Source organism: Ictalurus punctatus, chromosome 4 (assembly GCF_001660625.3).
Source record: "Ictalurus punctatus breed USDA103 chromosome 4, Coco_2.0, whole genome shotgun sequence".
Lineage (NCBI taxonomy): Eukaryota > Metazoa > Chordata > Actinopteri > Siluriformes > Ictaluridae > Ictalurus > Ictalurus punctatus.
The window spans coordinates 31,553,848-31,571,036 of record NC_071284.1 but is presented as its reverse complement, the minus strand read 5'-3'; the positions used below and the strand labels follow the sequence as shown (position 1 = coordinate 31,571,036).

General features: G+C 38.0%; 1 protein-coding gene across 1 annotated transcript; it reads left to right on the top strand.

Moving 5' to 3' along the window:
• Positions 1-1,530: 1,530 nt before the first annotated feature.
• LOC108264453 (synaptotagmin-5) lies at positions 1,531-12,459 on the top strand. The gene is made up of 5 exons (XM_017465998.3): positions 1,531-1,679; positions 3,963-4,960; positions 9,741-9,912; positions 10,262-10,428; positions 11,971-12,459. Exons 1-5 carry the CDS (start codon positions 1,661-1,663, stop codon positions 12,118-12,120), a joined length of 1,506 nt encoding a protein of 501 aa, XP_017321487.1. The 5' UTR covers positions 1,531-1,660; the 3' UTR covers positions 12,121-12,459.
• Positions 12,460-17,189: the final 4,730 nt, after the last annotated feature.

The following is a 17,189-nucleotide window of genomic DNA, read 5'->3' as shown; positions in this document are numbered from 1 at the left end:
TCTGTCATAATTTTTTTTATATAATTATTGGCAAATTGCTGGGATATAAAAGGACTAAAACACCATGTCATACCACTGTGCTGTTGATTATTTTCCTATAACAGCATGCCTTGTTGCATTGTGCTTCTTACATCTGTTGTATTGTGTTGTGTTGTGTAGCACAGCACTGAAAATACACTATATGTTAAAAAAGTATGCGGACCCCTGACCATCACACCCTTATAAGCTTGTTGAACATCGCATTTCAGATTTATTCCCCCTTTACTGTTATAATAACCTCTACTCTTTTCTTCTGGGAAGGTTTTCCACTAGATTCTGGAGCGTGGCTGTGGAGATTTGTGTTCATTCAGACACAAGAGGAATAGTGAGGTCAGGCACTGGGTGAGGAGGCTCCAGTTCCAGTTCATCCCAAAGGTGTTCATTGAGGTTGAGGTCAGGGCTCTGTCTGTGCAGGACATTCAAGTTCTTCCACTCCAACCTTAACACACCATGTCTTCATAAAGCTCGCTTTGTGCACGTGGTGTTTGGGCCTCTTTGAACCCCGCCTTGTGCCCGATGCTCCCTGGGATAGGCTCCAGGTTCCCTGTGACCCTGAAAAGGAGTAAGCGGTAGAAGATGGATGGATGGATGGATGGATGGATGGACAATGCCATTCTATACAACTGTGTGATTCTAACTGTGTGGCGGAAGAACCGTATATGGGTGTGATGGTCAGGTGTCCACATACTTTTGACCATACAGTGTATCCTTCAGCCTGTAATGCCCAAACACTTCAATACACAGTTTGCATCGTGCAAAATTACTGAGAATCTATATCATCTGAAAAAACAGTCATTATACTGGAATTGGTCAGAATATATCAGCATAATAAAATATTCATCTTTCCCTCGGGGACAAGCAAGCTTTCATTATGCCTTAGATAAATGGTATTAGCTAATGAGTCAGCAAACAAACAAACAAATCGTTCTGCACTTTATAAAAAGTTGTAGTCCCTCAAGATGCATCATCAGGAATTTCCCCCCTTATCCTCGACATGAAAAGGTATACTTTGGTACCTTTATTTCTTACAGTGGAGGTTAGTAGATATAGTAAGGTCGCCTGTGATTGGCTGTGGACATTAGAAGCCCCTCACGTGGGATTTAAACTCTGACTAATCCGCGCGCTAGAATGTCAGAATTCTTTTGGAGAACGTTTTGGAAACTGACCAATCACAGCGCGTCGGAGTTCTCTCACGCGCACGAGAATATATCAGAACCCCGTTCCGTTTACACCTTAACAAATCAAACCCCAGAACTCATTTAGAGGATGTTTTGAACTCTGACCAATCACAGCGCGTCAGAATTCTTCCACGTGCCTCTAGGGTGTAACGCCCACTGTTTGGAACTTGACACATCAAAACGCGGAACTCTTTAAGGAATGTTTTGAACACTGACCAATCGGAGCGCGTCGGATGCGGCAGTGGGCGTGGTTTGGAACACGCCCACCGCTTTATGTTTCCTTTTGTGCGGAATGATCGCGTGCCGTTGTTTGTCTCCGGTGAGCTCGCGATGCGGAACAGTTTAGAGGCTGAAAACTGATCTTGATCCCGGAGAGTGGACAGCGCGAGCGCGTGCACTTAGCGGTAACACTCATAACGGGCGCGCGCACTGGAGCCGGAACCATGCGCATTAACTTAGAAGGTAAACATAATAATATTTATCATTTACTAATACGATATATAATGACGAATTCACCTTTTTCTTTTTCTTCTTCTGCTTCTTCTTCTTCTTCTTCTTCTTCTTCTTCTTCTTCTTCTTCTTATTATTATTATTATTATTATTATTATTATTATTATTATTAAAACTTATTTTGAAAGGGAAACATATTAATTGTCTATATTATTATTGAACAATAATAAGTATATTTTATATTAAATAATTTTATAACTGTATAATAATGATAATCAATACAACAATAAAGTATTATTATTATTATTATTATTATTGAAGCTTATTCTGAAAGGGAAACATAATAATTGTTTATATTATTATTTAACAATAATATGTAGTTTTTATAGGCCTATTAAATATTTTTATAACTTTAAATAATAATAATCTATACAACAATAAAATATTATTATTATTATTATTATTATTATTATTATTATTATTATTATTACTGTTGTTATATTTTCATCACTACCAACTCCAACAACAATACTACTACTACTACTATTAATAATAATAATAATAATAATAATAATAATAATAATAATAATAACAACAATGGCTGTGCTTACTCAATGATACATCTTATCCTTTTCCAATTTTAACAACTGTCATAGTTTAAGTTATAAAAGCTCTGCATTCAGTATTTATCAGAATGCTGCTTTTTTTTTTTTTTTACCTTTTAAAACACTGTTATAAAGCTTTGAAAGCTTTTGCCCGTGCTATGTGAGTGTATGAAGTCATGTCTTGCTCTCCAGCTGCTTAACCACAACATGAACTCAACCATGTGACTCATTTTTATCTTGAACTGGCTCTCAGCTTATCTCAGGCACTTAGACGGACTGCAGGAGGCATCAGAACATTTTCCACCTTTTAATAAGTGTAAATAGCACTTTATTGTGTTGGGAATTGTATCTGCAAATACAAATCTGGATTGAGTTCACTGGGTTGAACTCTGTTTGAGAAATGCAGTGTGGTGAGTCAGGGTCTCGGTGCATGAAGGGTTTACAGCGCAGTGCTTTTTATCATATGATATGACCTAACACATACTGTCAACCCTAATTAAGCATATAAGCATAGGAGTGGGGATTGACTTCATGGCATTTTAGCTCCATCAGTGCTTAAATGCACTGTTTCAATGTTTGCTTTGTTTCTGTTTTCACGAAAGTATTGGCACGAATGTACCTTGTTGGTCCTCAAAATGGCATCCAGTGACCCCCAGGGGTTCGTGAAGCATAGCCAGGGGGTTTTAAAAAATGTAAATGAAATAAATAATTAATAATAATAATAAATATAATAAAAATAATGTGTTGGAAAGACAATCAACCATTACCAGAATGATTATGTTTAGAATATGGTTCTTATAGTTATTAGCATATCTGACTGGTCACTTGAATTGAAAGACTTGAATCCATATATCAGTACCTCAAAAACAAGACTATAAATAATGTCAAATGTCAGCTTGGGGCTAATACGTTCTATTGTCGGAAGGTTCGGGAATAAAACGCTCTATGCCTGTAATAAATACACAAAATGTCATCGTGCGCACAACATTTTACAGTTAAACCTTTAAGAACTCCTGCTTTAACGCACTAATTGCATAAGTCTGAACCCGGATTAATTCTGTTTCATGACCTCCAACGATGCTGAGCTGGTTTCTGTTGCCAACTCAAGTTTTCCTCAAGCCATGCATGTTTGCTAAACCACATAAAGTATTATTTAACTTGGGTTAATACGATTATGTAATCTTATCATAGCAACACTTACAGTAAGCCTGCACACACACACACTGACTTTACAGATATGCGTAAAAAGAAAGTCTCCCAGTCAGACACATCCTCAGCAGCAGAGGTACAATCCTGATCCAGCCGAGGTCACGTGGTGGCTCTGTTTTAGATCAAGGCTTTGCCTGTGTTTGCTTCGTCTCCATCTAGCTGTGATGAGGACAGATGGGCATTTCCTGTGTCCTGTAATCAGATAAGGAGTGATGTGTGCTGTTTAGAGAAGGAGGAAAAACTGCACCACTAAAAGAAATGAGATTCAATGTAAGCAAGCAAGAAGTGCAGAGATAAAGCAGAGGCTTGTTTTCTTTTAGAGCTGAATAACTGAGGCTGTGATAAGAAAAGTGAAAGATTTGATTCATATAGCTAGGTAACAATAGATATGGAACAAACAGATTATTTTATCAAGTCAGAGAATGTATATATATAGTTTTAAATTGTGGACTGTTCAGTGATATCAATGAGTTTGTCTCAGTTCATCTACAGATCCTCCTGGCTGTTGGTCTGGCCGTCTTCTGCTTTGGCCTTGTGCTGGGTTGCATCATTTGTTGGCGCCGCAGGAAATCCCGCTCTTCTGATTCTAAAGAGGAGGGGTTTTATCTACAATCCGGACCTACAGATCATGTGACTGTGACTCTTAGCTCGTCCCCATCAATCAAAATTCTTCCAGTCAAGCAGCAGTATGAAGAGCTGGACGGTGATGTATTGGACTATCCATCAGTGGCCAGCAGCTTTACGCCATCTGATGACAACCAGAGCAGTTTTCCGCAGGTCTCAACAAGTTTGAAAGGCCCTCAGAAGTCTCGATTCGCCCTACGCCGCCTGAGCACCCCCGCTGTCCCGTGTTCTCCCTTTAAACCGATCGTCCATGGCCGAGCCTCCCTCCCGAGTATCCCTAAACTTAGCCTGGTGTCTAAAACACGCCGTGCTCTGGATCGTCGCTCAACGGTGATTGGAGACAACTTCCTGGCAGCTACTGACCCTGAGCAAGCGCCATCCAGCCAGCAGGGGGAGCTCTCTCCATCTCAATACAGCGCCAGCCTGAGCTCCAGGCGCAGCTCCTTCACAAACAAGCAGCCTCCTGCAGTTCAGTTCTCCTTGCTGTTCTGTCCAGCAGATGGCACCCTCACCGTCACAATCCTCAGTCTGTTCAGGGGCTCCAGGAGGCTCAGTGGTGCTATGGTGCGTGCCAGCCTGCCACCGATGTGCCCTGCTGCCTTGCAGGCAGTGCCGTCACGCAGAAACAGCCTGAGCCTAGACCCTCAGACTCAGGCGTTCACTCTGAAGGTCGGATCTGTAGAAGAGCTTCGGACCTGCACTCTCAAACTGGCCGTGTTTGGTAAAGATTTCTCAGGTCTCCGTGAGACACCGCTGGGTGATCTAGAGCTCAACTGTAGCGAGATGGACTGGGAGCCCGATACCACCATCACATACAACCGCCAACTCAATCCTGCTAGGAGGCGAGTAAAAAAGGTACAGAAATATGTTACAAATCTATGAAAGAACTAGTATACATACTTACACAGAAACAAAACATTTTATCGTACCTCAAATGATCAATAGCAGCCAAGAAATATTGCTCATTTTTACTGGAACTACAGTATGAGGCTAATGTATGAGGCTAACAAGTAACACGTTTAGCAGTTTGTCACTTGGCTATGAAAACCTTAATTTAAAATAAGCAAAATATGTATTTGTTTATAAAATAAAATAGAAATCAAAGTGGGAGTATTGGACCCAAAAGTGGAATCCCACAAGTGAATAAATGGACACAGATTGGACAAACAGATCGTGGAAAACTCACCAACACGTCCCATTAGTCATTCTGGCTATCATGAGAAAATTGCCTGACTCTTATTCACTACCTAAATAAATACTATCCTTGTTCAGAAAGAAAGAAAAAAAAGAGCTAAAATCACATCTTGAAGCCTTTTATCCTTCTACTGTATATCATATAATCGCAATCTTTCACACTTTGTCTTGCTTTGTTAATGCTCTCTCATTCTCTCCACTGATTGGCTGATGGCTCCTGCCTGTCACTGTGCAGTTGGACTTCTTTTGTGCCAATAGCTGGGCTCTGATGATGTTTGACACCTCTGAGGCAGTGTATGACATACACATTACCAAATTTCCCAACAATTCTGACCCGACACAGAGCACCAATGCTGAATTACTGTTACAGGACTGTCAGGGTGCCTCACAACAGCTGAGGAATATTAGATTCTAGAGGAGTTTTTTGTGTACTAACCCAATAATAATAATAATTTTAAAAAAAATCCTACATGTTGTAGGTTTAACAACTCAGCACTGTCTAAGGTTAAAAAATAAACTGGCACAGCTTGCGCAATGGGAACTTTAACAACTGGTAACAAATGCTAACTGTAGGCTTGCGTTATTTGTTACACCAAACATTTGGATTGTTTTTGGAGTTCATTTGCATAAGTAGAATTGTACTTTTAAATCAAACAGTTGATATTATACACATAAAGCCATTTAATCTATTCAGCCCAAAATAACAATTAACTCATTCATTCATTCATTTAGTTAATTAGTAATTACAATGCTTATAGACGTACGATAAATCTCTAATTTGTAATCCTGGAAAGGACGTTTGTGACTCCATTTACATCAGTGCTGTTTATTATATCACTGATAACTTATATATAATCTAAAGAGGCGACTTGGTCAGTAGACCTGAACCTGAGAACTATGAAGCAATCATCAGTGCATCTTGAAACTGAGATGACTCAGATTAGATTTAGATGTGGAAAAGCTGTGATTGAGCAACACGGCATATCAGATTTGCCTCTGGCCTGTTTGGTGATGTGTCATCAGCTCCATCAGCTCCATCACGCTTTCTGAGGTCAGTGCTGCGTCCGTGTGTCCCTGGCGCCCCTGCTTCAGCCAGGTGACGCATGTGGATGGAAAATGCAGCACTCTGCTCCTGTAATAATCCATATCACGTTCACTTGCTCTATCGCCGTGAGAATGTGGCTTCGTAATCAGAGCGTAGCTCCCCCTGTGTGTGCGTGTGTGTGCACGCATTTTCCACTCCGCTGCGAGATGGTGATAGGGATTAGTGCCGAGTGACTGGAGTGGCGCAACACCCACGCTTTGTCCTCCGTGGAGAAGGAAAACCGTGCCAGAGGGCATTACTGAGAGAGGGTGAGAGAGATGGAGTGAGATAGAAAAAAGTGTGAGAGAGTGTGAAAGAGAAAACCGGACTAAGATTCAATTATTATTGTGGTAAAGTTGTTCATTAGCAATCACATGTTTGGTGTCCAGAGTTTCCTTCCAGGCTAATGTAGTTTAAAAGTATTATACTACAGCTTTGTGTAATTCTCAGTCTGATTGGTCAGAAGGTGTTGATTCATTTTCCATAACAGCAGCTCTGACAGTTGTTTCAGCTCTCATTCAAATCGCAGTCTTAATATTTCCTGTTGTTTAACAATGAAAAACATATAGTTGTTGATATGGTGACGTATTCTGTAAGGAGATGTTTAACATTTATGTAAGGAGTCTCCAGTGCCAGCGCTTTGTATCCAGTAAGTTTCCGACACGGGAAGGTCTTCGGGACAGAGGAAGTTGTACGTTCGGGTTTGTTACGAACGTGACAAGCTGTGTCATGGTGAGCGAACGACTGATAAGCTGCTATCATATAAGTTTTAACTTGTCTTGTATACATCCTACCACATTAAATTTTACCATAAATTGTTTTTTTTAAAAAAAAGACACAACATATTAATTAATAAGTAAGAGGACATTGGACGCGCCAACATTTTTTTCAGTAAATATATTTCGAACGAGGCTATTCACGTAAAACTTATTTACGGACTCTAATGTTTGGATTTCTTTATATTTCCGGATTTCCTGAGTTAATACTGATGTGTAGTGAAAATTTCATGTGAATAGCCTCATTGGAAATATATTGACGCGTTCGATACTTATTTCCCCCACTGTATACCAAGTTTCTTTTTAAACCATGCTGTTAAAGTTCCAAAGTACTGTAATATAATTTCCAGTAACCCAGACATCAGAAAGCTGTTATGGGAAAAATTTTATTCTTTCAGAAGTCATACTGTCAATAATTTCTTACAGATCTAATCCCATCCGAGTCGGGCTTCCACAAACGGTGCCTAGATTCAGCAGGTTTTAGGAACAAGCGTGCAGTCTAACTCATTCATTTCTCATAGTGATTTATTCAGGAGATTTCTTTTTTTTTTAATGCACTTTGGAAATGAAGTAGGTTTAAAACTGACTTGACTTATTACACGCAAGCTTATCATCATCATCATCAAAAAAAAAAAAAAAAAAAATATATATATATATATATAGGCCTATTTAAATTTCTCTTCCAAGCTAAAATCAGCAGTGGTAAATCAACTCCTACAGCATTTATTTATTACGGTTTGTTTTCCACCTACTCTTGATCAATTCTGCTCCGAATTAACACTGTAGGAGGAAATTTATTTCTTAATTTTATGTTTTAGCTGCAGAGAAATCAGACTCGGTGACATTTGTGAGAGACGTGTTCGTTATAAGAACAGATGTTTGCTACATGGAGTTGAAGCACACACACAGCTGATACAGCAACCACTGGGGTGACATCATCCTCAGCAGGCATGCGTGTGTGCGTGTGTGTGTGTGTGTGCGTGTATGTGTTGAGTAATAAAAGATAAACTCCTACAGTTTGCCTACTGATCATCCCACTACACCGACAGCTCAATACATGCAAATGAACTGAACCATTACGTATATATCTTAAGATTTGTGTAAAATACTAAGGTGGTAGGAAATTAAATGAAATATCACAGGCTGTAAGTTCACCTATTGTCCACAGGATAAAATATCGATCCATTTTTAAAAACGCTTTTTAACGATTTATTCTATAATGAGTCAAAACTTGACTTTTGTGGAGGACGTCAGTAAGACTGTATCTCATTAAACTATTTATGCAACTCATTTAAAAGCTACAATAAGTTAATTAGCCCTTATATACTAAGATCTGTAGCGCTAATAGAGATTACACTGTAATAAAACTCAATGTGTTGATATACTGTATATGTGACTGGGAGTGTGTAAGTTACTGTTTAAGGGATGAAACGCTCGGGTCGTGCCGTAACAAGAAAATAATCCATGAATCAGTTACTGCGACCTGCCCAAAGTTGAGTAGTTTCCTACGACAGCATGTCCTGGGGTGCTTTATTCTTCTTGTACCACAGTGTGCCGATGATTATGATTTTGAATGGATTAAATGGATTGACCCTTCACATTTATATCTGTTTATAGTTACCGTAATTTTCGGACTATTGAGCGCACCTGAACATAAGCCGCACCCACTAACTTTAAAAAGAAAATTTTTTTTGTACATATATATAGGCCGCACTTGTCTATAAGCCGCAGGTGTCCACGTTGTAACATGAGATATTTACACAGAAAGATGTTACACAGAGATTTTTAAAAAACTTTTAATTAAATACGTTCCGTAAATGCTTTTTTCCGAACTGTGTCTGTAACACGGCTGGTTAAAAAAATAAAAAATACAGTTGCCTACCAGGAAAAGTCATTGATCGCTATCTTCATCTTCCTCCTGCGCACTAAAACCACTACAGTCGCCTTCTTCAGTGTCGGAATTGAACAGCCTCAGAATTACCGGTACTTCGTCACACTTCCTCAGTCGCTCTTTCGTTGTCGCTCTCAATGTCACTTACGTCTCGAAGTTAAGACGAGGCTAAATGTTTTGGCGGCGTGAAGCTCGTTAGCCCGTAAAAATCCATAAATTAGCCGCATCATTGTTTAAGCCGCAGTGTTCAAAGCGTGTGAAAAAAGTAGCGGCTTATAGTCCGGAAATTACGGTACATTTAATGTTGTGCAGCATTGTGTTTCATTCACCAGCCTCTAGGGGAAAAAAAAAAAAAAAGCGCTGACACTGGAGACTCCTTCCATAAATAAACTTCTCCTTACAGAAAACTTTGCTCATCAAGTATTATACATTTGTATTTATTAAACATCAACAGCTGTTTCGAAATGTGTTTATTATTAGATTTGGATTACGGTATGTGGAGCTTCTGCCACGGGAACGATAACGTATTAGAGCGAATGTGTTAATATGAACCTGTGATTTGCTTTGCAGCTGGAACTGCTCCCAGAGCTGTGTTCTGTTATCGAAAATTAATTAACACCTTCTAACTAAAATACGTTGTGAGAATTCAGGAGCACTGTGGTATAAGTACAGAATCGTGTATGCTTTCAGAGCCACAGTACCCAGGACTCTTTGGGAACAATGAGGACATCGGTGTGCATTTCAAAGCCTTTGGGTCAACTTTTTGTCCTGCTTCAGTACCAGACTCAGGCCCATCGGATCAAAGTGATGGTGCGCAAAGCTGAGAACCTGGCCAAGCTAACACGAATGCCTGGAGCTGCAGGTATGCTAGCATTATATACTGTATAACATACATTGTTTTTTTTTTACCAGACGCTGCTATGAGTCCAGACTAAACACAGAACTTTTATAATGTTTCTCAGATCCAGTGACATGAAAAGACGACAGGACATTAGCCTTCTTAATTAAAAAAGTGATTCAGTTAACTAATTACATACATCAGTGTGGTAAATGTGATAAAACCAGGGCTGCAACAAAGTCAATTATGTTTAGTACTTGATCTGTTTTTTCTCAATCTGAAAATTCTCAATCAGTGCCAATGCAATATTGTTGTTGTTGTTGTTGTTTTTTTTTAAATGACAGGCCCATTTGTTTCTGTTCAACTGCTACAGATCACTACGTTGTCATCAACATGCGACAGGGTGGGAAAGTGATCAGTACTAAAGAGACAAAGGGAGCGAGTGGATCTAACGCGGTGTGGAACGCACCTTTCCTGTTCGATTTACCTCCCGGTGACATCATCAGACTTCCACTGGTCCTGGAGTTCATCGTCATGCAGGTGATCAGGAGATATCAGATCTTTATTATACCAGTTCATTAGTTTAAATAATGATTTAAATATATTTCCAACATACCACAGTTATTTTACTAACTGAATACTCTTTTTCTTCCTCACTTATTTCTTGTTCCAACGACCATATCTATTTTAGTCAAAATGTGGATACAGTATCTAGACACAAATTCTATCTTTATAAGTAAAACATTATGTACTGCTAGTGCTATCTGGTTAGTCTATTTAAACCTATAGTAAGTGTCTAGACCGAATTTTTGTCAAGAAATACAGTGAGGGAAATAAGTATTGGACGCGTCAACATTGGTTTCAGTAAATATGGTTAGGGTTAGGGTTAGTGGCCGGTTGATGACAGAGTGATGTTACTTCCACTTATGGATAATGGCCCCAATGGTGCTTACTGGAGGATTGAAATACATCTGTATCCGATTCCATCAATATGTTTTGCAATAAGGTTGCGAAGGTCTCGGGAGAGCGCTTTGCTTTTACCCATCATGAGATGTTTCTTATGTGACACCTTGGTAACGAAAAGCCTTTTTATAGACCATCAGTTTACTAACCCAGCTGATATTAATTTGCACAGGTAGGGGGTATAATAACATGAATTTCAGATAGTTCCTTGCCTTACCTTGCCTCGGAGAACTGCTTTTTCTTAGCGTGTTCAATACTTTTTTCCCGTGTCATTCCACTTTATTACACATAACTTTATTTATGGTCTTTAATGTTGTGAATTCTTTATATTTGCGGATTTCTTGAGTTAATACCGATGTCCGGTGAGAATTTCATGTGAACAACCTCATTGGAAATATATTTACTGAAAAAAAATAACGCGTCCAATACTTATTTCCCCCACTGTATTACGTAAAGTTTTAAATCCCTCACAACAAACATGACTAGCCAGTATCTTCAATGACATCAAAATATTATTTAACACCACAGCTCTGCTGAATTCTCAATTCTGATTGGTCAGAATGTGCTGATTAATTTCCTATAGCTGAAACACAAATCAGGTTTACATTGGGGTGCTCATTGTAATAATTTCTATAGTAACTTACTCAAGGACTTCTATAGAGGAGGCTCTTCATAATCTAAGACTAATAATACATTTTTAAAGTGTTATTTAACAAAAAATGTGTATTTGTTTTGTTTTGTTTTTTAATTTAGTGAAGATTTATGTCAGGTGACGTTTATTTAACATTTATCGAAGGAGTCTCCAGTGTTAGGACTTTGTAACAGTTAAAGGTAAAGATGTAACTTTAAGTTTTCTGACACTGAAAAAAATCTTTTAGACAGATGACAACAGTACATGTAACTATAAATAGATTTTTTTTCAAAATATGACACCATTCTTTAAGACATAAAATGCTAATCACTGGAAAATTGCAGTTGTATAAGAGGAATAAAGCACTCCTATGGCATCACACCACAGAATTGTGTTCTGTTTAAAGACTGATTTACTGTATGTATTTGATCAAATTCAGTCTGTCTCTGAATAAAATCTCCACTCTTATCATCGGTGCATTTCTGCAGGGACGACTGTACACGAAAAGCAGCGTGCTTGGCCGCGTTCTGATTGGCTCTGAAGGACCGGAGGTGGGGCAACAGCACTGGAAGGAGATGTGCAGCCGAGGTCAGGTGGAAACAGCGCGCTGGCACACACTCCAGTCAGATACGCCCTAAGGCTGGCTCTAAATACGGACATGTCTCCTAAACAGTGGGGTTTCTCACTAATCTCCAGCAGCAGCATTTTATTGGGACTGAGACAGTGATAAAGTATTTATTTATTATTGTGATTACAGTATTTATTAATGCAAAAGAGTTGCAAATTATTTTATTTTTGCTATGGAGTGCCAGAGTAACACTGTTCAATCCAGTTTCATTTGATTTGTGTAGCAGCTTTACAGAATTGAAAGGTCTAGACACGTAAAGCAACTGTGGTTATCTAGGTAAATAATGTTGAGTTTTATTATGGATAACTTACCAGATGAATATGAAATATGATATTGATATGGGACATTGTATATATATATATATATATATATATATATATATATATATATATATATATATATATATATATATATATATATATATATATATATATATATATATATATATATATATATATATATATATATATATATATATATATATATATATATGAAATGAAATTTTTTTTTTTCAGACTGAGGTAACTGGAATCGATCAATTACTGTTTTTTTTTTTTTGGCGAACATATGAAATACGCTTGCTGTTCAAATGGAGAACACTGTTGCTAGGCAACATGAAAATATGGGCAACAAGCTTGCTAATGACTGAGGCTAAACGCTTAACTAGCTAGCCTATACCCATTAAGTCTTTGATAAGGACAACGTAAAAGCACAGTGACATTGAAAACAAGACCAAATGGTTAGAAATATCAACATTTTTCTCAGAACTGACACAGAAAAGAGTCACGGTTGCCAGAATTACCCCATAAATACACTTAACGTCGCTAAAATCAACTGCTACGTAAGGTTCCATCATATTGAGAAATGTCAACAATGCATCGCAACCAGTAAACAGGGAGCTATCAGAAATTTTAGACTTCTTACGTAGGGAATAGCACAAGAGTAGTTCGCTCACGTGGAGTCTTTACGTTAACTTGCGTTTGTATTGTTATGTGACACCGGTGAACGCTTTCCGTTACCGTCTTCGTTCATTTTAATGCCAGTTAACATACGTAACATCTTCTTCGAGTAACATAATCTTGTGTTATAACACTTTCCAGGTGGACTTACAGTACGTTAGAAGTTCAGAACAGCTGACGGTGTAACTCAGTGAACTCCGCTTACGCCAGATTCAGATACTCTGTTTTTCCATGCCTGAGAGTTTAAGTATTTTTACTCTTCCAAAGACGTTTATGAGAAACTACAATAATGTTGTTCTATCTGGACGCTTAACAAACAGCGAATACGTCTTTTTTTCTGGTTATCCACGAGTATCGGTACCGTATAAGCACTTCCGCTACAACTGGCACAATCATGACCCCTCTGTAGACTATGGTTTAAAATAAAGTATGTGAAAAGTGTGATTGTGTGATTTACTGTACGTGAGGCTTTTGCTTCACCTGTGCATGCGAACGAGGAAAAGAAAGAGGTGTAAAACAGGTGAGGTCTGTACATTTAGTACGTTTATGCAACAGTGATTGAATTCTCAAATTCTCAGAAGGAAGGTGATGCTTAATGTTCTATAACAACACTGTTGACAGTAGTTCCAGCTACTACAGAGTTTCTATAGTAACGATGTACACATGGACTTGTGTTGTTTTTAACAAAAGAAAACATGCCTAATTATTGATGTGGTGACGTTTCCTGTACGGAGATGTTTATTGAACACGCATGGAAGGAGTCTTCCATGTCAGCGCTTTGTAACCGTCAGTTTTCCTCCATGGGAAAGTCTTCAGGACAGAGTTTGCGTTTTTGTTTATTGTTTTTTTTTTTTTTTGGCTTATTAATTTGACGAGAGAGAAGAAAGAGAGGCTGGTGAGGGAATGAATGTTTATAGCTGCTATAACACAAGTGAGAACTTGTTTCACGACTTTATACAGTATGTAACCATAAACGTATAAAAGTAACACGTCATTTGTTCATAAATTTTTTTAAAAATCGATTATTGGCAAGTTGCTGTGGTAAAAAAGGAATAAAACACGCTGTTATAAAAAAAAATTAATTAAAAAAAAAGTGGGGTGGTAACAGTAACTCAGTAAATCCTACATTCAATTCAGTTTCAGTTCAATTTGATTTGTATAGCACTTTTTAACAATGGACGTTGTCTCAAAGCAGCTTTACAGAAATATATAAACACAGGATGGAGATTTTAATTGTGTGAATTTATCCCAATTGAGCGAGCCGGTGGTGGCGCTGGCGAGGAAAAACTCCTTAAGATGATGAACATTGATTTTTGTTCCTTACCTAATACTCAGTTTGGAGAAAAATGCAACATATGACATGCATCATAATACATTTTCATCAGTGGGTCTGATGTGAATTGGCCTTATTGGCCTAGATATCCCTAAATATTGGCCTAGATATCCCAGTTGATTTTGCGCAATACCAGGAGATTATGAGCAATAAAAGAAAAGAAAACAAAAATGAATAGTGCTGTGATGTAGCACTATATGACCACTGTATAAATAAACAAACTAATGATTTCTGTCACCACGTTAGTATCTAAACTTCAGATCTCACAATATCAAAAAGCGCATCTGTTATTTCCCTTAGTTCATATTATCGCCGTCTTCTGTGATCATTTATTTCTACGACACAGGCAAACTCGGGAAGAACAACAATCGTATTAGCGAGCTTTATTAGGATGAAGATAATGTCGATCATCTAGGCTTTTGTTCCTAACATCATTTCTGTCCATATCACAACATGACACCATGATGATGATGTAAGACCCTGCCCTGATGACACTGAATTAATAGACTCTGTTCTTTCTTTGCATAAGTTTATTTATTTATTTATTTTTATTTTAACAAGCTGTCATACTATGTAATCTCCTTCTTCTTTTTTTTTTAACCCAAGTGTCTCCCCAAGATGGACTTTTTTTAATCCCCAAACTGACTGAACTTTAGCAACCGACGTTATTTATAAACCTGAAGGACGAGGTCAGCTGGAAAAGGAAGTCATGTGTAATGAGGGAGTAATTCAATACAGTTCATCTCACAGTGTAATGAACTTATTAAGATTAAGAATGGCAGATCGGGCATGTTGGTGACTCATCATGGGCTGATTTGGTGTATTAGGCTGGGTTTACTGAAATTTTGCAGACAAAAGCAGAAGTTTGCATACTCTTAGGACACAATAAAGAAGACAGACACTGAATATATGGCAAAAAAAAAAAGATCTTTAAAATGTTCAGTTTCACAGGGTTTTTACTATCAGAATTAACAACAACAACAACAACAACAACAAAAAAGGTCAAATAATGTGTATAATAAGATAAAAAAACACCCAAATGACATCAGTTCCAAAGCCAACCTTTTCATAATGCGATGTAAATATTGCTGAATAAGTCGTAAAAGAAGTCTTTCACAACCTCTGAACAGCCTTTGCTTCTTTCGGAATTGTTAAAGTTGTAAAATAGAGGTACATATACATTTTTTCATTCAAAAACCAAAAGGTAAGCAATTACAAACGTTATCAGCCTCGTAAATGTACATAAGACGTAAAGGAAGGGCTCGGATAGGCCTAGTAAATTATTAAAATTATATTAAACTGCAGCCCAATATGATGAATGAATGAATGCCTTTTATTGTCACTATACATATGTACAATGAAATTAAGAGCCACTCCTTTTTGTTCCGTGCAAACATATACATTCAATACACAAGAAGAATAAACAGATAATACACAGATAAATAAACAAGATAAATAAACAAGATATACAATATATGCAAGATAGATATGCACGATAGATAGATATTGGGGTGGATGGGGGAGGTACTATGAAATGCACAGTTTTAAGACAATATATACATATTGCTGTGGACTCAGTACATGTGTTTGTTTATCATGGTAATAGCTTTCGGGAAGAAACTATTCTTAAGATCTTAAGATATTATTCTTATTCTATATCAAAATAATGTATATATATTATATGAAAACGCCATCATGCCATACATTGATATTATGAGTTTCAGCGGTTTTGAAATGGAAACCGTATATACTGTAATTATAAAACAATGAGAGAAACAGGATTCCGCCTACGGCAATAAACACAGCTAGTATCCACATTTTTCTAAAATAAAATAGTGATTTTCCTTTAAAAAAAAAACCCCCACAAAACGAAACACTATGAAGTAAGTCAGTAGTCTAAATGGCAAGGACGACAGTATGCACCTGTCAGGATGCTACGTGTGTATATACACGTTCTACGCTGTGTACATTTTTTTTTTTTTTACGTCACATACGAATAACTAATAAGGTTTAATAACAAATGATAATTTCGACACTACAAAACCTGAAGCATGCAATGGAAGCATCTTATTTTGGTCTAACATTTTTGACTTGCCTTCTAATGCACTACTAAGTTGAAATATATTGAGCCCCGCAGATCGTCGGGTCATGAAGATCAGCATTGTGATTATACATTACACAGGAGACATACTGAGTGAACTCTGTTATTTTTGTGTGTAATTTGCCTGAACTGTTGAATGAGTCACTGAAATGTCCTGCTAGACATTTCTCTGTCGATTCAGCGCAGAACAGAGGGACTCGGTGACTCAACTTCTTACTAGGCAATCACTCCATACTGACTTTTCCTAACCCCGATAGTGAATAATCAGGTTGTTTGTTCATTTGAATTAGATGTCCTTTTACGTTTCGGCTGTACGGTGCACAAAATGACATTTTTGCCAAGCAAAAAATCGTTTATCTAATGTATTATCCATCCATCTTCTATAGCGCTTATCCTAGCTTCAGGGTCACGGGGAACCTGGAGTCTATCCCAGGGAGCATCGGGCACAAGGCGGGGTACACCCTGGACAGGGTGCCAATCCATCGCAGGTCACAATCACATACACACTCATTCATACACTACGGACACTTTGGACATGTCAGTCAGCCTATCGTGCATGTCTTTGGGCTGGGGGAGGAAACCAGAGTACCCGGAGGAAACCCCCACAGCACGGGGAGAACATCCAAACTCCGCACACACAGGGCCACGGTGGGAATCGAACTAGTCTCATTTCCTCCATCTCTTAT